This window comes from Somniosus microcephalus, chromosome 3 (assembly GCF_052327205.1).
Source record: "Somniosus microcephalus isolate GS21.2 chromosome 3, FLI_Smic_1.0, whole genome shotgun sequence".
Classification (NCBI taxonomy): domain Eukaryota; kingdom Metazoa; phylum Chordata; class Chondrichthyes; order Squaliformes; family Somniosidae; genus Somniosus; species Somniosus microcephalus.
This window is the reverse complement of record NC_140989.1, coordinates 4,826,882-4,851,564: the sequence shown is the minus strand read 5'-3', so window position 1 is coordinate 4,851,564 and position 24,683 is coordinate 4,826,882. Positions and strand designations below refer to the sequence as shown.

The following is a 24,683-nucleotide window of genomic DNA, read 5'->3' as shown; positions in this document are numbered from 1 at the left end:
TGTTCCCAGTGTGTCTCTCTATATCCCACTGTTCCCAGTGTGTCTCTCTGTATCCCACTGTTCCCAGTGTGTCTCTCTATACCCCACTGTTCCCAGTGTGTCTCTGTATATCCCACTGTTTCCCAGTGTGTCTCTCTATATCCCACTGTTCCCAGTGTGTCTCTCTATATCCCACTGTTCCCAGTGTCTCTCTCTATATCCCACTGTTCCCAGTGTGTCTCTCTACATCCCACTGTTCCCACTGTGTCTCTCTATATCCCACTGTTCCCTGTGTGTCTCTCTATATCCCACTGTTCCCAGTGTGTCTCTCTATATCCCACTGTTCCCAGTGTGTCTCTCTATATCCCACTGTTCCCAGTTTCTCTCTATATCTCACTGTTCCCTGTGTGTCTCTCTATATCCCACTGTTACCAGTGTGTCTCTCTATATCCCACTGTTCCCAGTGTGTCTCTCTATATCCCACTGTTACCAGTGTGTCTCTCTATATCCCACTGTTCCCAGTGTGTCTCTCTATATCTCACTGTTCCCAGTGTGTCTCTCTTTATCCCACTGTTCCCAGTGTGTCTCTCTATATCCCACTGTTCCCAGTGTGTCTCTCTATATCCCACTGTTCCCAGTGTGTCTCTCTATATCCCACTGTTCCCAGTGTGTCTCTCTTTCCCCCACTGTTCCCAGTGTGTCTCTCTATATCCCACTGTTTCCCAGTGTGTCTCTCTATATCCCACTGTTCCCAGTGTGTCTCTCTATATCCCACTGTTCCCAGTGTGTGTCTCTATATCCCACTGTTCCCAGTGTGTCTCTCTACATTCCACTGTTCCCAGTGTGTTTCTCTATATCCCACTGTTCCCAGTGTGTCTCTCTATATCCCACTGTTCCCAGTGTGTCTCTCTATATCCCACTGTTCCCAGTGTCTCTCTATATCCCACTGTTCGCAGTGTCTCGCTATATCCCACTGTTCCCAGTGTCTCTCTATATCCCACTTTTCCCAGTGTGTCTCTCTATATCACACTGTTCCCACTTTCTCTCTATATCCCACTTTTCCCAGTGTGTCTCTCTATATCCCACTGTTCCCAGTGTCTCTCTATATCCCACTGTTCCCAGTGTGTCTCTCTATATCCCACTGTTCCCAGTGTGTCGCTCTATATTCCACTGTTCCCAGTGTGTCTCCCTATATCCCACTGTTCTCAGTGTGTCTCTCTATATCACACTGTTCCCAGTGTGTCTCTCTATATCCCACTGTTCCCAGTGTGTCTCTCTATATCCCACTGTTCCCAGTGTGTCTCTCTATATCCCACTGTTCCCAGTGTGTCTCTCTATATCCCACTGTTCCCAGTGTGTCTCTCTATATCACACTGTTCCCAGTGTGTCTCTCTATATCCCACTTTTCCCAGTGTGTCTCTCTATATCCCACTGTTCCCAGTGTGTCTCTCTATATCCCACTGTTCCCAGTGTGTCTCTATATCCCACTGTTCCCAGTGTGTCTCTCTATATCCCACTGTTCCCAGTGTGTCTCTCTATATCCCACTGTTCCCAGTGTGTCTCTCTATATCCCACTGTTCCCAGTGTGTCTCGAAATCCCACTGTTCCCAGTGTGTGTCTCTCTATATATCCCACTGTTCCCAGTGTGTCTCTATATCCCACTGTTCCCAGTGTGTCTCTCTATATCCCACTGTTCCCAGTGTGTGTCTAGATCCCCCTGTTCCCAGTGTGTCTCTCTATATCCCACTGCTTCCAGTGTGTCTCTCTATATCCCACTGTTCCCAGTGTGTCTCTCTTTCTCCCACTGTTCCCAGTGTGTCTCTCTATCCCACTGTTCCCAGTTTGTCTCTCTCTATCCCACTGTTCTCAGTGTGTCTCTCAATATCCCACTGTTCCCAGTGTGTGTCTCTATACCCCACTGTTCCCAGTGTCTCTCTCTATATCCCACTGTTCCCTGTGTGTCTCTCTATATCTCACTGTTCCCAGTGTCTCTCTCTATATCCCACTGTTCCCAGTGTGTCTCTCTATATCCCACTGTTCCCAGTGTCTCTCTCTATATCCCACTGTCCCCAGTGTCTCTCTATATCCCACTGTTCCCAGTGTGTCTCTCTATATCCCACTGTTCCCAGTGTCTCTCTGTATATCCCACTGTTCCCAGTGTGTCTCTCGATATCCCACTGTTCCCAGTGTGTCTCCCTATATCCCACTGTTCTCAGTGTGTCTCTCTATATCACACTGTTCCCAGTGTGTCTCTCTATATCCCACTGTTCCCAGTGTGTCTCTCTATATCCCACTGTTCCCAGTGTGTCTCTCTATATCCCACTGTTCCCAGTGTGTCTCTCTATATCCCACTGTTCCCAGTGTGTCTCTCTATATCACACTGTTCCCAGTGTGTCTCTGTATATCCCACTGTTCCCAGTGTCTCTCTATATCCCACTTTTCCCAGTGTGTCTCTCTATATCCCACTGTTCCCAGTGTGTCTCTCTATATCCCACTGTTCCCAGTGTGTCTCTATATCCCACTGTTCCCAGTGTGTCTCTCTATAACCCACTGTTCCCAGTGTGTCTCTCTATATCCCACTGTTCCCAGTGTGTCTCTCTATATCCCACTGTTCCCAGTGTGTCTCTATACCCCACTGTTCCCAGTGTGTGTCTCTCTATATATCCCACTGTTCCCAGTGTGTCTCTATATCCCACTGTTCCCAGTGTGTCTCTCTATATCCCACTGTTCCCAGTGTGTGTCTAGATCCCCCTGTTCCCAGTGTGTCTCTCTATATCCCACTGCTTCCAGTGTGTCTCTCTATATCCCACTGTTCCCAGTGTGTCTCTCTATATCCCACTGTTCCCAGTGTGTCTCTCTATATCCCACTGTTCCCAGTGTGTCTCTATATCCCACTGTTCCCAGTGTGTGTCTCTCTATATATCCCACTGTTCCCAGTGTGTCTCTATATCCCACTGTTCCCAGTGTGTCTCTCTATATCCCACTGTTCCCAGTGTGTGTCTAGATCCGCCTGTTCCCAGTGTGTCTCTCTATATCCCACTGCTTCCAGTGTGTCTCTCTATATCCCACTGTTCCCAGTGTGTCTCTCTATATCCCACTGTTCCCAGTGTGTCTCTCTATATCCCACTGTTCCCAGTGTGTCTCTCTATATCCCACTGTTCCCAGTGTGTCTCTCTATATCCCACTGTTTCCCAGTGTGTCTCTCTCTATCCCACTGTTCCCAGTTTGTCTCTCTATATCCCACTGTTCCCAGTGTGTCTCTCTATATCCCACTGTTCCCAGTGTGTGTCTCCATATCCCACTGTTCTCAGTGTGTCTCTCAATATCCCACTGTTCCCAGTGTCTCTCTCTATATCCCACTGTTCCCTGTGTGTCTCTCTATATCTCACTGTTCCCAGTGTCTCTCTCTATATCCCACTGTTCCCAGTGTGTCTCTCTATATCCCACTGTTCCCAGTGTCTCTCTCTATATCCCACTGTTCCCAGTGTCTCTCTATATCCCACTGTTCCCAGTGTGTCTCTCTATATCCCACTGTTCCCAGTGTCTCTCTGTATATCCCACTGTTCCCAGTGTGTCTCTCCATATCCCACTGTTCCCAGTGTGTCTCTCTATATCCCACTGTTCCCAGTGTCTCTCTGTATATCCCACTGTTCCCAGTGTGTCTCTCTATATCCCACTGTTCCCAGTGTGTCTCTCTATATCCCACTGTTCCCAGTGTGTCTCTCTATATCCCACTGTTCCCAGTGTCTCTCTATATCCCACTGTTCCCAGTGTGTCTCTCTATATCCCACTGCTCCCAGTGTGTCTCTCTATATCCCACTGTTCCCAGTGTGTCTCTCTATATCCCACTGTTCCCAGTGTGTCTCTCTATATCCCACTTTTCCCAGTGTGTCTCTCTATATCCCACTGTTCCCAGTGTGTCTCTCTATATCCCACTGTTCCCAGTGTGTCTCTCTATATCCCACTGTTCCCAGTGTGTCTCTCTATATCCCACTGTTCCCAGTGTCTCTCTATATCTCACTGTTCCCAGTGTGTCTCTCTATATCCCACTGTTCCCAGTGTGTCTCTCTATATCCCACTGTTCCCAGTGTGTCTCTCTATATCCCACTGTTCCCAGTGTGTCTCTCTATATCCCACTGTTCCCAGTGTGTCTCTCTATATCTCACTGTTCCCAGCGTGTCTCTCTATATCCCACTGTTCCCAGTGTGTCTCTCTATATGCCACTGTTGCCAGTGTGTCTCTCTATATCCCACTGTTCCCAGTGTCTCTCTATATCCCACTGTTCCCAGTGTGTCTCTCTATATCCCACTGTTCCCAGTGTGTCTCTCTATATCCCGCTGTTCCCAGTGTGTCTCTCTATATCCCACTGTTCCCAGTGTGTCTCTCTATATCCCACTGTTCCCAGTGTGTCTCCCTATATCCCACTGTTCCCAGTGTGTCTCTCTATATCACACTGTTCCCAGTGTGTCTCTCTATATCCCACTGTTCCCAGTGTGTCTCTCTATATCCCACTGTTCCCAGTGTGTCTCTCTATATCCCACTGTTCCCAGTGTGTCTCTCTATATCCCACTGTTCCCAGTGTGTCTCTCTATATCCCACTGTTCCCAGTGTGTCTCTCTATATCTCACTGTTCCCAGTGTGTCTCTATACCCCACTGTTCCCAGTGTGTCTCTCTCTATATCCCACTGTTCCCAGTGTGTCTCTCTATATCACACTGTTCCCAGTGTGTCTCTCTATATCCCACTGTTCCCAGTGTCTCTCTATATCCCACTTTTCCCAGTGTGTCTCTCTATATCCCACTGTTCCCAGTGTGTCTCTCTATATCCCACTGTTCCCAGTGTGTCTCTATATCCCACTGTTCCCAGTGTGTCTCTCTATATGCCACTGTTCCCAGTGTGTCTCTCTATCCCACTGTTCCCAGTTTGTCTCTCTATATCCCACTGTTCCCAGTGTGTCTCTCTATATCCCACTGTTCCCAGTGTGTGTCCCTATATCCCACTGTTCCCAGTGTGTCTCTCAATATCCCACTGTTCCCAGTGTGTCTCTCTATATCCCACTGTTCCCAGTGTCTCTCTCTATATCCCACTGTTCCCAGTGTCTCTCTCTATATCCCACTGTTCCCACTGTGTCTCTCTATATCCCACTGTTCCCAGTGTCTCTCTCTATATCCCACTGTTCCCAGTGTGTCTCTATATCCCACTGTTCCCAGTGTGTCTCTCTATATCCCACTGTTCCCAGTGTCTCTCTGTATATCCCACTGTTCCCAGTGTGTCTCTCTATATCCCACTGTTCCCAGTGTGTCTCTCTATATCCCACTGTTCCCAGTGTCTCTCTATATCCCACTGTTCCCAGTGTGTCTCTCTATATCCCACTGCTCCCAGTGTGTGTCTCTATATCCCACTGTTCCCAGTGTGTCTCTCTATATCCCACTGTTCCCAGTGTGTCTCTCTATATCCCACTGTTCCCTGTGTGTCTCTCTATATCCCACTGTTCCCAGTGTGTCTCTCTATATCCCACTGTTCCCAGTGTGTCTCTCTATATCCCACTGTTCCCAATGTGTCTCTCTATATCCCACTGTTCCCAGTGTCTCTCTATATCTCACTGTTCCCAGTGTGTCTCTCTATATCCCACTGTTCCCAGTGTGTCTCTCTATATCCCACTGTTCCCAGTGTGTCTCTCTATATCCCACTGTTCCCAGTGTGTCTCTCTATATCCCACTGTTCCCAGTGTGTCTCTCTATATCTCACTGTTCCCAGTGTGTCTCTCTTTCTCCCACTGTTCCCAGTGTGTCTCTCTATATCCCACTGTTCCCAGTGTGTCTCTCTATATCCCACTGTTCCCAGTGTCTCTCTATATCCCACTGTTCCCAGTCTGTCTCTCTATATCCCACTGTTCCCAGTGTGTCTCTCTATATCCCACTGTTCCCAGTGTGTCTCTCTATATCCCACTGTTCCCAGTGTGTCTCTCTATATCACACTGTTTCCCAGTGTGTCTCTCAATATCCCACTGTTCCCAGTGTGTCTCTCTATATCCCACTGTTCCCAGTGTGTCTCTCTATATCCCACTGTTCCCAGTGTGTCTCTCTATATCCCACTGTTCCCAGTGTGTCTCTCTATATCCCACTGTTCCCAGTGTGTCTCTCTATATCCCACTGTTCCCAGTCTGTCTCTCTATATCCCACTGTTCCCAGTGTGTCTCTCTATATCCCACTGTTCCCAGTGTGTCTCTCTATATCCCACTGTTCCCAGTGTGTCTCTCTATATCCCACTGTTTCCCAGTGTGTCTCTCTATATCCCACTGTTCCCAGTGTGTCTCTCTATATCCCACTGTTCCCAGTGTCTCTCTCTATATCCCACTGTTCCCAGTGTGTCTCTCTACATCCCAGTGTTCCCAGTGTGTCTCTCTATATCCCACTGTTCCCAGTGTGTCTCTCTATATCCCACTATTCCCAGTGTGTCTCTCCATATCCCACTGTTCCCAGTGTCTCTCTATATCCCACTGTTCCCAGTGTCTCTCTATATCCCACTGTTCCCAGTGTCTCTCTATATCCCACTTTTCCCAGTGTGTCTCTCTATATCACACTGTTCCGAGTTTCTCTCTAAATCCCACTTTTCCCAGTGTGTCTTTCTATATCCCACTGTTCCCAGTGTCTATATCCCACTGTTCCCAGTGTGTCTCTCTATATCCCACTGTTCCCAGTGTGTCTCTCTATATCCCACTGTTCCCAGTGTGTCTCTCTATATCCCACTGTTCCCAGTGTGTCTCTATATCCCACTGTTCCCAGTGTGTCTCTCTATATCACACTGTTCCCAGTGTGTCTCTCTATATCCCACTGTTCCCAGTGTGTCTCTCTGTATCCCACTGTTCCCAGTGTGTCTCTCTATATCCCACTGTTCCCAGTGTGTCTCTCTATATCCCACTGTTCCCAGTGTGTCTCTATATCCCACTGTTCCCAGTGTGTCTCTCTATATCACACTGTTCCCAGTGTGTCTCTCTATATCCCACTGTTCCCAGTGTCTCTCTATATCCCACTTTTCCCAGTGTGTCTCTCTATATTCCACTGTTCCCAGTGTGTCTCTCTATATCCCACTGTTCCCAGTGTCTCTCTCTGTATCCCACTGTTCCCAGTGTGTGTCTCTATATCCCACTGTTCCCAGTGTGTCTCTCTATATCACACTGTTCCCAGTGTGTCTCTCTATATCCCACTGTTCGCAGTGTCTCTCTATATCCCACTTTTCCCAGTGTGTCTCTCTATATCCCACTGTTCCCAGCATGTCTCTCTATATCCCACTGTTCCCAGTGTGTCTCTGTATATCCCACTGTTCCCAGTGTGTCTCTCTATATCCCACTGTTCCCATTGTGTCTCTCTATATCCCACTTTTCCCAGTGTGTCTCTATATCCCACTGTTCCCAGTGTGTCTCTCTATATCCCACTGTTCCCAGTGTGTCTCTCTATATCCCACTGTTCCCAGTGTCTCTCTATATCCCACTGTTCCCAGTGTCTCTCTCTAATCCCACTGTTCCCAGTGTGTCTCTCTATATCCCACTTTTCCCAGTGTGTCTCTCTATATCCCACTGTTCCCAGTGTGTTTCTCTATATCCCACTGTTCCCAGTGTCTCTCTATATCCCACTGTTCCCAGTGTCTCTCTTTTTCCCACTGTTCCCAGTGTCTCTCTCTATATCCCACTGTTCCCAGTGTCTCTCTATATCCCACTGTTCCCAGTGTGTCTCTCTATATCCCACTGTTCCCAGTGTGTCTCTCTATATCCCACTGTTCCCAGTGTGTCTCTCTATATCCCACTGTTCCCAGTGTGTCTCTCTATATCCCACTGTTCCCAGTGTGTCTCTCTTTATCTCACTGTTCCCAGCGTGTCTCTCTATATCCCACTGTTCCCAGTGTGTCTCTCTATATGCCACTGTTGCCAGTGTGTCTCTCTATATCCCACTGTTCCCAGTGTCTCTCTATATCCCACTGTTCCCAGTGTGTCTCTCTATATCCCACTGTTCCCAGTGTGTCTCTCTATATCCCGCTGTTCCCAGTGTGTCTCTCTATATCCCACTGTTCCCAGTGTGTCTCTCTATATCCCACTGTTCCCAGTGTGTCTCCCTATATCCCACTGTTCCCAGTGTGTCTCTCTATATCACACTGTTCCCAGTGTGTCTCTCTATATCCCACTGTTCCCAGTGTGTCTCTCTACATCCCACTGTTCCCAGTGTGTCTCTCTATATCCCACTGTTCCCAGTGTGTCTCTCTATATCCCACTGTTCCCAGTGTGTCTCTCTATATCCCACTGTTCCCAGTGTGTCTCTCTATATCTCACTGTTCCCAGTGTGTCTCTATACCCCACTGTTCCCAGTGTGTCTCTCTCTATATCCCACTGTTCCCAGTGTGTCTCTCTATATCACACTGTTCCCAGTGTGTCTCTCTATATCCCACTGTTCCCAGTGTCTCTCTATATCCCACTTTTCCCAGTGTGTCTCTCTATATCCCACTGTTCCCAGTGTGTCTCTCTATATCCCACTGTTCCCAGTGTGTCTCTATATCCCACTGTTCCCAGTGTGTCTCTCTATATGCCACTGTTCCCAGTGTGTCTCTCTATATCCCACTGTTCCCAGTGTGTGTCTCTCTATATATCCCACTGTTCCCAGTATGTCTCTATATCCCACTGTTCCCAGTGTGTCTCTCTATATCCCACTGTTCCCAGTGTGTGCCTAGATCCCACTGTTCCCAGTGTGTCTCGCTATATCCCACTGCTCCCAGTGTGTGTCTCTATATCCCACTGTTCCCAGTGTGTCTCTCTATATCCCACTGTTCCCAGTGTGTCTCTCTATCCCACTGTTCCCAGTTTGTCTCTCTATATCCCACTGTTCCCAGTGTGTCTCTCTATATCCCACTGTTCCCAGTGTGTGTCCCTATATCCCACTGTTCCCAGTGTGTCTCTCAATATCCCACTGTTCCCAGTGTGTCTCTCTATATCCCACTGTTCCCAGTGTCTCTCTCTATATCCCACTGTTCCCAGTGTCTCTCTCTATATCCCACTGTTCCCACTGTGTCTCTCTATATCCCACTGTTCCCAGTGTCTCTCTCTATATCCCACTGTTCCCAGTGTGTCTCTATATCCCACTGTTCCCAGTGTGTCTCTCTATATCCCACTGTTCCCAGTGTCTCTCTGTATATCCCACTGTTCCCAGTGTGTCTCTCTATATCCCACTGTTCCCAGTGTGTCTCTCTATATCCCACTGTTCCCAGTGTCTCTCTATATCCCACTGTTCCCAGTGTGTCTCTCTATATCCCACTGCTCCCAGTGTGTGTCTCTATATCCCACTGTTCCCAGTGTGTCTCTCTATATCCCACTGTTCCCAGTGTGTCTCTCTATATCCCACTGTTCCCTGTGTGTCTCTCTATATCCCACTGTTCCCAGTGTGTCTCTCTATATCCCACTGTTCCCAGTGTGTCTCTCTATATCCCACTGTTCCCAATGTGTCTCTCTATATCCCACTGTTCCCAGTGTCTCTCTATATCTCACTGTTCCCAGTGTGTCTCTCTATATCCCACTGTTCCCAGTGTGTCTCTCTATATCCCACTGTTCCCAGTGTGTCTCTCTATATCCCACTGTTCCCAGTGTGTCTCTCTATATCCCACTGTTCCCAGTGTGTCTCTCTATATCTCACTGTTCCCAGTGTGTCTCTCTTTCTCCCACTGTTCCCAGTGTGTCTCTCTATATCCCACTGTTCCCAGTGTGTCTCTCTATATCCCACTGTTCCCAGTGTCTCTCTATATCCCACTGTTCCCAGTCTGTCTCTCTATATCCCACTGTTCCCAGTGTGTCTCTCTATATCCCACTGTTCCCAGTGTGTCTCTCTATATCCCACTGTTCCCAGTGTGTCTCTCTATATCACACTGTTTCCCAGTGTGTCTCTCAATATCCCACTGTTCCCAGTGTGTCTCTCTATATCCCACTGTTCCCAGTGTGTCTCTCTATATCCCACTGTTCCCAGTGTGTCTCTCTATATCCCACTGTTCCCAGTGTGTCTCTCTATATCCCACTGTTCCCAGTGTGTCTCTCTATATCCCACTGTTCCCAGTCTGTCTCTCTATATCCCACTGTTCCCAGTGTGTCTCTCTATATCCCACTGTTCCCAGTGTGTCTCTCTATATCCCACTGTTCCCAGTGTGTCTCTCTATATCCCACTGTTTCCCAGTGTGTCTCTCTATATCCCACTGTTCCCAGTGTGTCTCTCTATATCCCACTGTTCCCAGTGTCTCTCTCTATATCCCACTGTTCCCAGTGTGTCTCTCTACATCCCAGTGTTCCCAGTGTGTCTCTCTATATCCCACTGTTCCCAGTGTGTCTCTCTATATCCCACTATTCCCAGTGTGTCTCTCCATATCCCACTGTTCCCAGTGTCTCTCTATATCCCACTGTTCCCAGTGTCTCTCTATATCCCACTGTTCCCAGTGTCTCTCTATATCCCACTTTTCCCAGTGTGTCTCTCTATATCACACTGTTCCGAGTTTCTCTCTAAATCCCACTTTTCCCAGTGTGTCTTTCTATATCCCACTGTTCCCAGTGTCTATATCCCACTGTTCCCAGTGTGTCTCTCTATATCCCACTGTTCCCAGTGTGTCTCTCTATATCCCACTGTTCCCAGTGTGTCTCTCTATATCCCACTGTTCCCAGTGTGTCTCTATATCCCACTGTTCCCAGTGTGTCTCTCTATATCACACTATTCCCAGTGTGTCTCTCTATATCCCACTGTTCCCAGTGTGTCTCTCTATATCCCACTGTTCCCAGTGTGTCTCTCTATATCCCACTGTTCCCAGTGTGTCTCTCTATATCCCACTGTTCCCAGTGTGTCTCTATATCCCACTGTTCCCAGTGTGTCTCTCTATATCACACTGTTCCCAGTGTGTCTCTCTATATCCCACTGTTCCCAGTGTCTCTCTATATCCCACTTTTCCCAGTGTGTCTCTCTATATTCCACTGTTCCCAGTGTGTCTCTCTATATCCCACTGTTCCCAGTGTCTCTCTCTGTATCCCACTGTTCCCAGTGTGTGTCTCTATATCCCACTGTTCCCAGTGTGTCTCTCTATATCACACTGTTCCCAGTGTGTCTCTCTATATCCCACTGTTCCCAGTGTCTCTTTATATCCCACTTTTCCCAGTGTGTCTCTCTATATCCCACTGTTCCCAGCATGTCTCTCTATATCCCACTGTTCCCAGTGTGTCTCTGTATATCCCACTGTTCCCAGTGTGTCTCTCTATATCCCACTGTTCCCATTGTGTCTCTCTATATCCCACTTTTCCCAGTGTGTCTCTATATCCCACTGTTCCCAGTGTGTCTCTCTATATCCCACTGTTCCCAGTGTGTCTCTCTATATCCCACTGTTCCCAGTGTCTCTCTATATCCCACTGTTCCCAGTGTCTCTCTTTTTCCCACTGTTCCCAGTGTCTCTCTCTATATCCCACTGTTCCCAGTGTCTCTCTATATCCCACTGTTCCCAGTGTGTCTCTCTATATCCCACTGTTCCCACTGTGTCTCTCTATATCCCACTGTTCCCAGTGTGTCTCTCTATATCCCACGGTTCCCAGTGTGTCTCTCTATATCCCACTGTTCCCAGTGTGTCTCTCTATATCCCACTGTTCCCAGTGTGTCTCTCTATATCCCACTGTTCCCTGTGTCTCTCTATATCCCACTGTTCCCAGTGTGTCTCTCTATATCCCACTGTTCCCAGTGTGTCTCTCTATATCCCACTGTTCCCAGTGTGTCTCTCTATATCCCACTGTTCCCAGTGTCTCTCTATATCCCACTGTTCCCAGTGTCTCTCTCTAATCCCACTGTTCCCAGTGTGTCTCTCTATATCCCACTTTTCCCAGTGTGTCTCTCTATATCCCACTGTTCCCAGTGTGTTTCTCTATATCCCACTGTTCCCAGTGTCTCTCTATATCCCACTGTTCCCAGTGTGTCTCTCTATATCCCACTGTTCCCAGTGTGTCTCTATATCCCACTGTTCCCACTGTGTCTCTCTATATCCCACTGTTCCCAGTGTGTCTCTCTATATCCCACTGTTCCCACTGTGTCTCTCTATATCCCACTGTTCCCAGTGTGCCTCTCTATATCCCACGGTTCCCAGTGTGTCTCTCTATATCCCACTGTTCCCAGTGTGTCTCTCTATATCCCACTGTTCCCAGTGTGTCTCTCTATATCCCACTGTTCCCTGTGTGTCTCTCTATATCCCACTGTTCCCAGTGTGTCTCTCTATATCACACTGTTCCCAGTGTGTCTCTCTGTATCCCACTGTTCCCAGTGTGTCTCTATATCCCACTGTTCCCAGTGTGTCTCTCTATATCCCACTGTTCCCAGTGTCTCTCTATATCCCACTTTTCCCAGTGAGTCTCTCTATATCCCACTGTTCCCAGTGTCTCTCTATATCCCACTGTTCCCAGTGTGTCTCTCTATATCCCACTGTTCCCAGTGTGTCTCTCTATATCCCACTGTTCCCAGTGTGTCTCTATATCCCACTGTTCCCAGTGTGTCTCTCTATATCCCACTGTTCCCAGTGTGTCTCTCTATATCCCACTGTTCCCAGTGTGTCTCTCTATATCCCACTGTTCCCAGTGTGTCTCTCTATATCCCACTGTTCCCAGTGTCTCTCTATATCCCACTGTTCCCAGTGTGTCTCTCTATATCCCACTGTTCCCAGTGTCTCTCTCTATATCCCACTGTTCCCGGTGTCTCTATATCCCACTGTTCCCAGTTTGTCTCTCTATATCCCACTGTTCCCAGTGTGTCTCTATATCCCACTGTTCCCAGTGTGTCTCTCTATATCCCACTGTTCCCAGTGTCTCTCTCTATATCCCCCTGTTCCCAGTCTGTCTCTCTATATCCCACTGTTCCCAGTGTGTCTCTCTATATCCCACTGTTCCCAGTGTGCCTCTATATCCCACTGTTCCCAGTGTGTCTCTCTATATCCCACTGTTTCCCAGTGTGTCCCCTCTATATCTCACTGTTATGTCCTTTATGATGGGAATGGATAAACGAGACAGCAGAATTTGTCGCACGGTTTTCTCTCATCTCCTCGTTCCTTACGCCACTTCTCCAGGGTTTCCATCGATCTTCTGCTGATTGTTGGCAGACCAGAAGAATCCCAGCGGAAATTCTCTTGTGTATTAAGACTGACTCTCTTTGTGTGGTGAATACCTGTCCATTTTGATGAAGGCTGGCATCTTTCGTTGCAGCACTCACAGACCTTGTACAGATATATCTACATGAGCTGTAAACAGGAGAATAACTCCCATATCCATTACGATGCACTATATGCCATGCTCGCACTCATCAGCGTGGAGCTGGCCAACGAGGAGGTGGTTGTCGATCTTATTCGGGTGGTATTAGCCCTCCAGGTACGTGCTCTGCTCTTTAACACTTTGCCAAATCCTCTATCCTCATCTTGGACATCTCCGTTCCATTTATCGTACCTGCTGCTGTGCAATTCTAAGCAAGTCACCATCACGTGGCCTCCAACTAAAACCTTGTTGATGCTCCCTAGTTTCCTCTGCAGGTGCTCTGTCTATGTGATGGTCGATGGCTCCTGCTCTGACTTTTCCGCATGACTCAGGGCTCTGCCCGTCCTCCATCCCTCTCTCTTCATCAATGGCCTTGGTTACTCCCCATCACACTGCTCACAACTTGCTGTCCTCTCATGCAGCAACTAAAACTGGCAGAGCTGCCCTTTGCTGTAAGTTGGCTACAGTGGGTGGCGTGCTGACCCAGAGCCTGCAGATAGAGTCAGGTTGGTATGTGCAGATATAGTTGGTGGCATCATAGTAGGTGCAGGCAATCTGGCTGCACTGCCTGCTGGTTCGCCTGCTATGCCATCTTCCATCGGTATCTGTTAAACTATGAAGTACAGCAACTGGGGAGCAGACAAAGGAGAAGAAATATCATTAAATACCAACAGAAATTAGTAAGTCTGTAATAAAAATATACTGCAAAGCTGCAAAACCAGAATAGGCCATAAACCCTGGGGCACTTCCATAGCTCATAGTGCTTCCCTTAGCATCTAAATGGAAGAGTTGCGCATCTAGCTTAGCCCAGACAAAGCAGACAGAAAGTGCTACTTCGCTTCATTCAGTGCATCAAAAGTATGGAAAAGAAGCAATGGCCAATTGAGGCCGGACTAAAGGTGATGCCAATCCAGCTACACGGGCCAGTCAGGGATGGCTGAGCTCACTGGATAACATGAAGCTGGTCCATTTACACCATTAACAAGCAGTCAGCATGTGCATCTCATGGTCCATTGCGAGTGCAAGGGCCGCACAGTGGGTGGCAGCAGCCAGTGGAGGGGAAAAGGCACGAGGCTGGGGATCAAGGAGCATGGGGGCGTTGTGGGGCCGCTGGTCATGGATGCCAGCAGACAACGGGCAGAAGTGCCAGGGCCCATTCATGTCTCAGTTCGCTCGGTCCTTCTTTGACTACCCATTTATTTCTTTTATGTTTATAAATATTCTTTGCTGCTCTGCTTTGTGTTGACTGCCAGTCTCCTTGCAAAGTCCCTCTTATCCTTCCTAACTTTACTTTTTGCTTCCCATAGTTTCCTTCTGTATTATCCGCCTTTATCAATTGGGTACCTTTTATTAAACCTCATTTTTGCTCCAAACTCTCTATTTATCCATAAACCTTTGATGCACCCCTTTCATGTCATCTCCATCTCATGTGTGAATATCTCATAAGAACATAAGAACATAAGAAATAGGAGCAGGAGTAGGCCAATTGGCCCCTCGAGCCTGCTCCGCCATTCAATAAGATCATGGCTGATCTGATCCTAACCGCCAATCCACTATGACAGGACTATCTCCTGAATCTAACAGCATTAGACACACGAAAACAGGAGCAGGATCAGGCTACACGGCCCCTGGGCCCGCTCCGCTACCCACAGGGCCATGACCTATCCGAACCTAGACTCATGTCCAAATTCCTGCCCGCTCCCCGTAACCCTTAATTCCCTTTTCTACTAAGAAACTGTCTATTTCTGTTTTAAATTTATGTAATGATGTAGCTTCGACAGCTTTTTGGGGCAGCATATTCCATGGACCTACCACCCTCTGAGTGAAGTAGTTCCTACTCATCTCAGTTTTGAAAGAGCAGCCCCTTATTCTAAGACTATGCCCCCTAGTTCTAGTTTCACCCATCATCTGGAACATCCTCCCTGCATCCACCCGATCCAACCCCTTCATAATCTTATATGTTTCAATAAGATCGCCTCTCATTCTTCTGAACTCCAATGAGTAGAGTCCCAATCTACTCAACCTCTCCTCATATGTCCATCCCCTCATCCCCGGGATTAATCGAGTGAACCTTCTTTGTACTGACTCGAGAGCAAGTATGTCCTTTCTTAAGTATGGACACCAAAACTGTATGCAGTATTCCAGGCGCGGTCTCACCAATACCTTGTACAACTGAAGCAATACCTCCCTATTTTTATATTCTATCCCCCTAGCAATGAAAGCCAACATTCCATTGGCCTTCTTAATCACTTGCTGCACCTGCATACTAACCTTTTGAGTTTCGTGCACCAGGACCCCCAGATCCCTTTGTACTTCAGTACTTTCAAGTTTCTTGCCATTAAGATAATAACTTGCTCTATGATTTTTCCTGCCAAAGTGCATAACCTCACACTTTCCAGTATTGTATTCCATCTGCCAAATCTCTGCCCACTTACTTAGCCTGTCTATGTCCCCTTGCAGGTTTTTTATGTCCTCCTCACTCACTACTTTCCCTCCCATCTTAGTATCATCTGCAAACTTTGACGTGTTACACTCGGTCCCCTCCTCCAAATCGTTAATATAGATTGTAAAGAGTTGGGGACCCAGCACTGACCCCTGCGGAACACCACTGGTTACTGATTGCCAGTCTGAATATGAACCATTTATCCCAACTCTCTGCCTTCTGTTAGATAGCCAATCCTCTATCCATGCCAGAATATTACCCCCAATCCCGTGATTTTTTATCTTAAGCAATAATCTTTTGTGTGGCACCTTGTCAAATGCCTTTTGGAAGTCTAAATACACTACGTCCACTGGTTCACCTTTATCCACCCTATATGTTACTTCCTCAAAGAACTCCAGCAAATTTGTCAAACATGACTTCCCCTTCATAAAACCATGCTGACTTTGTCTTATTAAATTATGATTATCCAAATGTCCTGTTACTGTCTCCTTAATAATGGACTCCAAAATTTTACCTACCACAGATGTTAGGCTAACCGGTCTATAGTTTCCAGCCTTCTGTCTACTGCCCTTTTTAAATAAGGGTGTTACATTAGCAGTTTTCCAGTCTGCCGGGACCTTTGCTGAGTCCAGGGAGTTTTGGAAGATTATTACCAATGCATCCACAATCCCTACCGCCACTTCCCTCAAAACCCTGGGATGTAAGCCATCAGGTCCAGGTGATTTATCCGCCTTGAGTCCCATTATTTTACCAAGTACTACTTCCTTAGTGATTTTAATCGTATTTAGCTGCTTGTCAAGTGTTGGGATATTCTTGGTGTCCTCTACTGTAAAGACTGATGTAAAATATTCATTCAGTGTTTTTGCCATCTCCATATTTCCCACCATTAATTTCCCGGTCTCATCCTCTAAGGGACCAACATTTACTTTAGCCACCCTTTTTCTTTTTATATAACTATAAAAACTCTTACTATCTGTCTTTATATTTTTTGCTAATTTACTTTCATAATGTATCTTCCCTTTCTTAATCAATCTTTTTGTTATTTTTTGCTGTCTTTTAAAGTTTTCCCAATCCTCTATCCTCCCACTAGATTTGGCTACCTTATATGCCCTTGTGTTTAGTCGAATACTATCCTTAATTTCTTTACTTAGCCACGGATGGCTGTCTTTTCTTTTACACCCTTTTTTTCTCAGTGGAATATACTTTTTTTGGAATTTGTAAAATAACTCCTTAAATGTACACCACTGATCATGTATCGTCTTATCCTTTAACCTATTTTCCCAATCCACTTTACTCAATTCCGCTCTCATACCTTCATAGTCTCCTTTATTCAAGCTTAGCACGCTTGTTTGAGATACAGCCTCCTCACCCTCTAACTGAATATGGAATTCAACCATGTTATGGTCACTCATTCCAAGGGGATCCTTTACTAGGACATTTTTAATTAATCCTGTCTCGTTACACAGGACCAGATCTAAGGTTGCTTGCCCCCTGGTTGGTTCAGTTACATACTGCTCAAGAAACCCATCCCTAATACACTCAATGAACTCATCCTCAAGGCAGCCCTGCCCAATTTGATTCGTCCAATTTATATGATAGTTAAAATCCCCCATAATTATAGATGTTCCCTTATTACAAGTGATACGCTTATCAATTACTTCATAAAAGGTGATGAGTCGAAGAAGAGATGATGAGTCGAAAGAAGAGATGAATAAGGCTTTTATTAGCTAAGAAGAGACCATGCTTCTTCGTGAGTGACTGAACAAGTCTGAACGAAACCCACACAGTGGTGGGTGGAGTCAGCTGAGGCATGCCTCCATACACAGCGCCACCCAGAGGTGGCAATATACAATACAGTGGTTTACCACATTCACCCCTTGTTTAATGTGAAGTCCGGCGGGGTGAAGGGTACTACAAGTTAAGTCTATCAGGAGGCCTTGTCTGACGTCCTGATCGTCGTGGTGGCGGCGGTGGTGTTGCAGCATCCGACGTCGGGTCTGGTGTCTGGGTGGTTGGCGAAGATTCCTGGGGCTTTGGCATGCCGTCTGCAGGGGTTGGGTTGGGAGGGGTGGTGGGGGATAACAGTGGTAAGGGGGATAACGGTGGTAAGGGGGATAACGGTGGTAATTCAGGGGTACCCGAGGGTGCGAGATCTCGTATGGAGACCGTGTCCTCCCGCCCGTCTGGGTATGTCACCCAGGCATACTGGGAGTTGGCGTGTAGGAGGTGCACCCGCTCGACCAGGGGGTCCGTTTTATGCGTCCTCACGTGCCTCCGCAGTAGGACGGGCCCAGGAGAAGTCAACCATGCCGGTAGCGAGGTTCCCGATGTAGACTTCCGGGGGAAAACGAACATTTTCTCATGAGGGGTCGCATTAGTGGCAGTACAAAGCAGTGACCGAATGGAGTGAAGCGCTGCAGGGAGGACCTCCTGCCAGCGGGAGGTCGGAAGGCCCTTAGATTTTAGTGCTAAGAGGACTGCCTTCCAAACCGTCGCGTTCTCCCTTTCCACCTGGCCGTTCCCCCGGGGGTTGTAACTGGTGGTCCTGCTCGTGGCGATACCTCTTGTTAGCAGGTACTGCCGAAGTTCGTCGCTCATGAACGATGAGCCCCTGTCGCTATGTATATAGCTGGGGAACCCGAACAGAGCGAAGATGTCATTCAGACACTTGATGACCGTGGTACTGGTCATGTCTGGGCAAGGGATGGCAAAGGGGAAACGGGAGTACTCATCAACTATGTTGAGGAAGTACACATTGCGGTCAGCGGAGGGGAGGGGCCCTTTAAAATCGACGCTCAGGCGTTCGAAGGGGCGGGTGGCCTTGATCAGGCTTGCTCTGTCCGGCCTATAGAAGTGCGGTTTGCACTCGGCGCAGATTTGGCAGCTCTTGGTCATGGTCCTGACCTCCTCGATGGAGTAGGGCAGGTTACGGGATTTGATAAAATGGAAAAACCTGGTGACCCCCGGGTGGCAGAGGTCATTGTGGAGGGACTGCAGCCTATCACTCTGCGCGTTGGCGCATGTACCACGTGATAGGGCATCTGGGGGCTCATTGAGTTTCCCTGGCCGATACAAGATATCATAATTGTAGGTGGAGAGTTCGATTCTCCACCTCAAGATCTTGTCGTTCTTGATTTTACCCCTCTGCTTATTATTAAACATAAAAGCTACTGAACGCTGGTCAGTGAGCAGGGTAAATCGTTTCCCGGCCAGGTAATGCCTCCAGTGACGCACCGCTTCTACAATAGCCTGGGCCTCCTTTTCGACGGAGGAGTGTCTCGTCTCGGGGCCCTGGAGGGTCCTTGAGAAAAAGGCCACGGGTCTGCCCGCCTGGTTAAGGGTCGCGGCTAGGGCGAAGTCGGAGGCATCGCTCTCCACTTGGAAGGGGATGGACTCATCCACCGCGTGCATTGCGGCCTTCGCGATATCGTTCTTGATAAGAGTGAAGGCTGCACACGCCTCTGGTGTCAGGGGGAAGGAGGTGGCTTTGATGAGGGGCCTGGCTTTGTCTGCATAGAGGGGCACCCACTGGGCGTAGTAGGAGAAAAACCCCAGGCATCTCTTCAGTGCTTTTTGGCAGTGGGGAAGGGGTAGCTCCATTAGGGGGCGCATTCTGTCGGGGTCGGGCCCGATGACTCCGTTCTCCACCACGCAGCCGAGGATGGCCAGGCGCTTGGTGTGAAACATACATTTTTCCTTATTGTACGTTAGGTTCAGCCGTTGGGCCGTACGGAGGAAATTTGCTAGATTAACGTCGTGGTCCTGCTGGTCGTGGCCGCAGATGGTGACGTTATCCAAATAGGGGAAGGTTGCCCGCAGCGCGTTCTGGTCAACCATTCGGTCCATCTCCCTTTGGAAGACCGAAACCCCGTTGGTGACGCCGAAGGGGACCCTAAGGAAGTGGTAGAGGCGGCCGTTTGCCTCGAAGGCAGTATACTGGCGGTCCTCATGGCGGATGGGCAGCTGGTGGTACGCTGACTTAAGGTCGATGGTGGAGAATACTTTGTATTGCGCAATCTGATTGACCATATCAGATATGCGAGGGAGGGGGTACGCGTCCAGCTGGGTGTACCGGTTTATGGTTTGGCTGTAGTCGATTACCATGCGGCGTTTTGCAGTGGTTTTAACAACTACAACCTGGGCTCGCCAGGGGCTAGTGCTACCTTCGATAATGCCCTCCTTCAAGAGCCGCTCCACCTCAGAGCTGATAAAAGCTCTGTCCCCGGCACTGTACCGCCTGCTTTTGGTAGCGATGGGTTTACAGTCGCGGGTGAGGTTAGCGAACAGGGGAGGGGGGGGGACTTTTAATGTGGAAAGGCTGCAGGTGGTTTGCAGCGGGCGATTTAAAAGTTGTTGGTTGCAGACTGTGAGTGGGGGGAGGGGTCCACCGTATGCTAGTGTGACACTCTTAAGGTGGCACTGAAAATCCAACCCTAGCAGGACGGCAGCGCAAAGACGGGGCAGGACTAGCAGTTTAAATTTTTGATATTCAGTGCCCCCTACTGACAGGGTCACCACACAGTAGCCGCTGATGTCCATTGACTGGGACTTGGACGCCATAGAAATGCGATGGTGCGTTGGCAGAATCGTGAGGGAGTGGCTACGTACCGTGTCGGGGTGGACGAAACTCTCTGTGCTCCCGCTGTCGATCAGGCAACTGGTGGCGCGGCCGTTTACCGCGATATCCATCATGGAGCTGGATAGATGGTGAGGGTGGCCTTGATCCAGCGTCACGGAGGCCAGTATGTGGCTTAGTGAGTCACTATAGTCATCCGCCGAGACGGTGGTCGGTTCCGGTGACGAAATGGCGGTTGAGTGCGTTGGATACGATGGCGGCGGATGCCATGCGGCCGGGGGTACACAAAATGGCGGATAAGATGGCTGCTCCCACGGCCCGCACGCTGCGCTGCTGGCTGGCTTCCCCTTGCAGGCGTTAGCGTAATGGCCTTTCTTCCCGCAGCCCGAGCAGGTAGCTGTCTTAGCTGGGCAGTGCGCTCTGGGATGTTTTAACTGGCCACAGAAATAGCATTTTTGGGCCTGGTTACTGGGCATCGAAGCAGTTCTTACCGGAGGCTGCTGTCTCGGTTGGGTCGCTGCAGCGGTTGGTGCCGGGGGCGGCGGTCCCGTGTCCCACGGTTTCGATTGCCATGTCTCGGCGCCGTTACGGGGGTATGCCTCGAGGTTTCGGTGGGCCTCCTCTAACGAGAGCGCAAGGGCAATGGCCGTCTTCAGGTCGGGTTCCTTGCTTTCTAGCAGTCTCTGCCGGGTGTGGTCTGACTGGAGGCCCCTGACGAAGGCATCACAGGCGAGTCCCTGCGCGTGCTCCACAGCCGTTACCGCTTTACAATCGCAGTCTCTGCAGAGTGCCAGTAGCGCCCGTGCAAATGCCCCTACCGATTCTCCCGGTTGCTGCCTGCGGGATCCCAAGAGGTGTCGGGCGTAAATTGTGTTCACTGGGCGCGTATATTGCCCTTTTAGTAGCTCGAGGGCCGCCACGTACGTATTAGAGTCCCGGATTAGCATATATACTTGATGGCTCACCTGGGCGGTCAAAATTTTCAGTTTGTGATCCTCCTCTGTAACCTGTGAGATTGCGAGGAAGGATTCAAAGCAGCTCAGCCAGTGTTCAAACTTGGCTGATGCACCCACATCTTGAGGGTCGAGGTCCAGGCGTGGTGGTCTGAGGGCTCTCAGCAATGTCTGCTGTATCCGTTGCTGTTGTTGCTCCTCAGGTGTCGCCATTTAACTTTTAGCTAATAAAATTGATACGCTTATCAATTACTTCATAAAAGGTGATGAGTCGAAGAAGAGATGATGAGTCGAAAGAAGAGATGAATAAGGCTTTTATTAGCTAAGAAGAGACCATGCTTCTTCGTGAGTGACTGAACAAGTCTGAACGAAACCCACACAGTGGTGGGTGGAGTCAGCTGAGGCATGCCTCCATACACAGCGCCACCCAGAGGTGGCAATATACAATACAGTGGTTTACCACAACAAGCCTCAACTATTTCCTGATTGATACTCCGTCCAACCGAGTTGCGACTGTTCGGAGGCCTATATACTACACCCACTAGTGTTTTTTTCCCCTTATTATTCCTTATCTCCACCCAAACTGTTTCATTATCCTGATCCTTTGACCCAATATCATTTCTCTGTATTACAGTGATTCCTTCCTTTATTAACATAGCCACCCCACCTCCCCTTCCTTCCTGCCTGTCCTTCCTGATTGTTAAATAACCTGGTATGTTTAATTCCCAGGCATTGTCACCCTGCAGCCATGTTTCTGTAATGGCCACAAGATCATACCCATATGTAGCTATTTGTGCCTTTAACTCGTCTATTTTGTTACGAATGCTACGTGCATTCAGATAGAGAACTTTCAAATATGTTTTGTGACACTTAGTTCCTGCTATTGCCCTTTTTATTACTTTACCTTTTACTCCACACCTTCTACCCCTTCCTGACACGCTCTGGTTTTTAATTTCCCCGCTGCTACCTAAGTCTATGACCTTCTCTGTTGTCATTTGTATTATTTGCTCTCTGGGAACCTCCCCCCCACTAGTTAGTTTAAAGCCCTCTCTACAGCCCTAGTTATATGATCCGCCAGGACTCTAGTCCCAGCACTGGCCAAGTGAAGCCCGTCCCAACGGAACAGCTCCCTCCTGTCCCAGTACTGGTGCCAGTGTCCCAGGAAGCAAAGCCCATTTCTCCCACACCAGTCTTTGAGCCACGCATTTAACTCTCTAATTTTATTTGTCCTAGCCAAATTCGCTCGTGGCTCAGGTAATAATCCAGAGATTATTACCCTTGTGGTTCTGCTTTTTAATTTGGCCCCTAGCTGCTCAAACTCCCTCAGCAGAACCTCATCTTCCTGCTCATCAGAGTGATACCCAGACTTCAAGGGTTAAGTTACGAGGAGAGATTACATAAATTAGGGTTGTAATCCCCAGAATTTAGAAGGTTAAGGGGTGAACTGATTGAAGTTTTCAGGATATTAAGGGGAACAGATAGGGTAGATAGAGAGACACTATTTCCGCTGGCTGGGGAGTCTCGGACTAATAATTAAAGCCAGATCTTTCAGGAGTGAAATTAGGAAACACTTCTACAGACAAAGGGTGGTAGAAATTTGGAACTCTCTTCCACAAACGACAATTGATGCTAGATCAATTGTTAATTTTAAATCTGAGATTGATAGCTTTTTGTTAACCAAAGGTATTAAGGAATATGGGCCAAAGGCGGGTAGATGGAGTTAGGATACAGGTCAGCCATTGCATGGCGGAGCGGGCTCGAGGGGCTGAATGGCTTACTCCTGTTCCTATGTCACACGTAGGGTTTTCTGTTAGTCCATCACCGACCTCATCCTCTCTGCTCAGATGTGGGACTACAAGGGATGCTAAAATCTCTTTATTTAACAGGAACTTTCTTTGAGCAATGAGGACAGTCTGTCTGTGTGGAGCCGCTGTGCAATTCATGCCCTCTCCGCTGCCTATCTGAACCTCATCAGCCAGCTTACCACCCTGCCTGCCTTCTGCCAGAATATCCAGCAGGTAAGGTCATGTGGGCAATGGATGGGGGAAGAGTCCAAAGAATGAGAACCACTGGCAGTGGTCTCCCTGTCCCTCGCTCTGCTGGTGGAATCCATGATTCCATCTCCCCGTCCCTCGCTCTGTTGGTGGAATCCATGATTCGATCTCCCCGTCCATTGCTCTGTTGGTGGAGTCCATGATTCGACCTCCCCGTCCCTCGCTCTGTTGGTGGAGTCCATGATTCGATCTCCCCGTCCCTCGCTCTGTTGGTGGAGTCCATGATTCGATCTCCCCGTCCCTCGCTCTGTTGGTGGAGTCCATGATTCGCTCTCCCTGTCCCTCGCTCTGTTGGTGGAGTCCATGATTTGATCTCCCCGTCCATCGCTCTGTTGGTGGAGTCCATGATTTGATCTCCCCGTCCATCGCTCTGTTGGTGGAGTCCATGATTCGATCTCCCCGTCCCTCGCTCTGTTGGTGGAGTCCATGATTTGATCTCCCCGTCCATCGCTCTGTTGGTGGAGTCCATGATTTGATCTCCCCGTCCATCGCTCTGTTGGTGGAGTCCATGATTCGATCTCCCCGTCCCTCGCTCTGTTGGTGGAGTCCATGATTCGATCTCCTCGTCCCTTGCTCTGTTGGTGGAGTCCATGATTCGATCTCCCCATCCCTCGCTCTGTTGGTGTAGTCCATGATTCGATCTCCCCGTCCCTCGCTCTGTTGGTGGAGTCCATGATTCGATCTCCCCATCCCTCGCTCTGTTGGTGTAGTCCATGATTCGATCTCCCCATCCCTCGCTCTGTTGGTGGAGTCCATGATTCGATCTCCCCGTCCCTCGCTCTGTTATTGATTTCCTGACTTTTGACCTTTTTTACAGGTGATTGATGTCAGGCATAAGGAAGCACCATACCTATTACCGGAGGCTGTCTTTGAGGCTGAAAGCAGGTATGAGCAGGGAATGGGGATGAGATCCTCTTGAGTTCGTTTGATATTCTTGCTGTGTTTTCCTCACATTCATAACTTTCCTTCACAGTCCACTAAGTCTGTTTCTTGTGGTTATTGACACTTTCTCTGCTTATTTTAGAGCTAGGCATGGTGAAGAGAGGCGGCACCTATCTGTGTGTTGGTTCAGCAGTACACCACATCTGTGTGCCAGTGCTGGAGGATGGGTCACCCATGCACTGGGCCGTCTCCCTTACTGTGAGCACCAGTTAGATCCCTTGTGACTGAGAGGGAGGCAGGCTTAGGGGCGGGTAGCTCCTTGATGCATGTCACGGCTGCAGCCGTGGTGAAGGCCACCCCGGAGCACTAACAGGGAATGTGAAAATTAACTATTAGCTAACAATTGGCCCGATGGGATGAAGACAGAGGCCGAGAAATTGGACTCGCGCCCAAAACAGGTGGCAAGCCAGCGAAGCCTGGAACAACTGGGTGAAGCAAGCTTGGAACAA

General features: G+C 48.7%; 1 protein-coding gene across 1 annotated transcript in view; it reads left to right on the top strand.

Moving 5' to 3' along the window:
* LOC147120802 (protein EFR3 homolog B-like) overlaps window positions 1-24,683 on the top strand; it is a 181,720-nt gene that overhangs the window by 108,263 nt on the left and 48,774 nt on the right. The window contains exons 12-14 of the mRNA XM_085978777.1: window positions 13,222-13,383; window positions 23,125-23,256; window positions 24,110-24,177. Coding sequence (XP_085834903.1) covers window positions 13,222-13,383; window positions 23,125-23,256; window positions 24,110-24,177 — 362 coding nt within the window. The remainder of the gene's footprint in view (window positions 1-13,221; window positions 13,384-23,124; window positions 23,257-24,109; window positions 24,178-24,683) is intronic.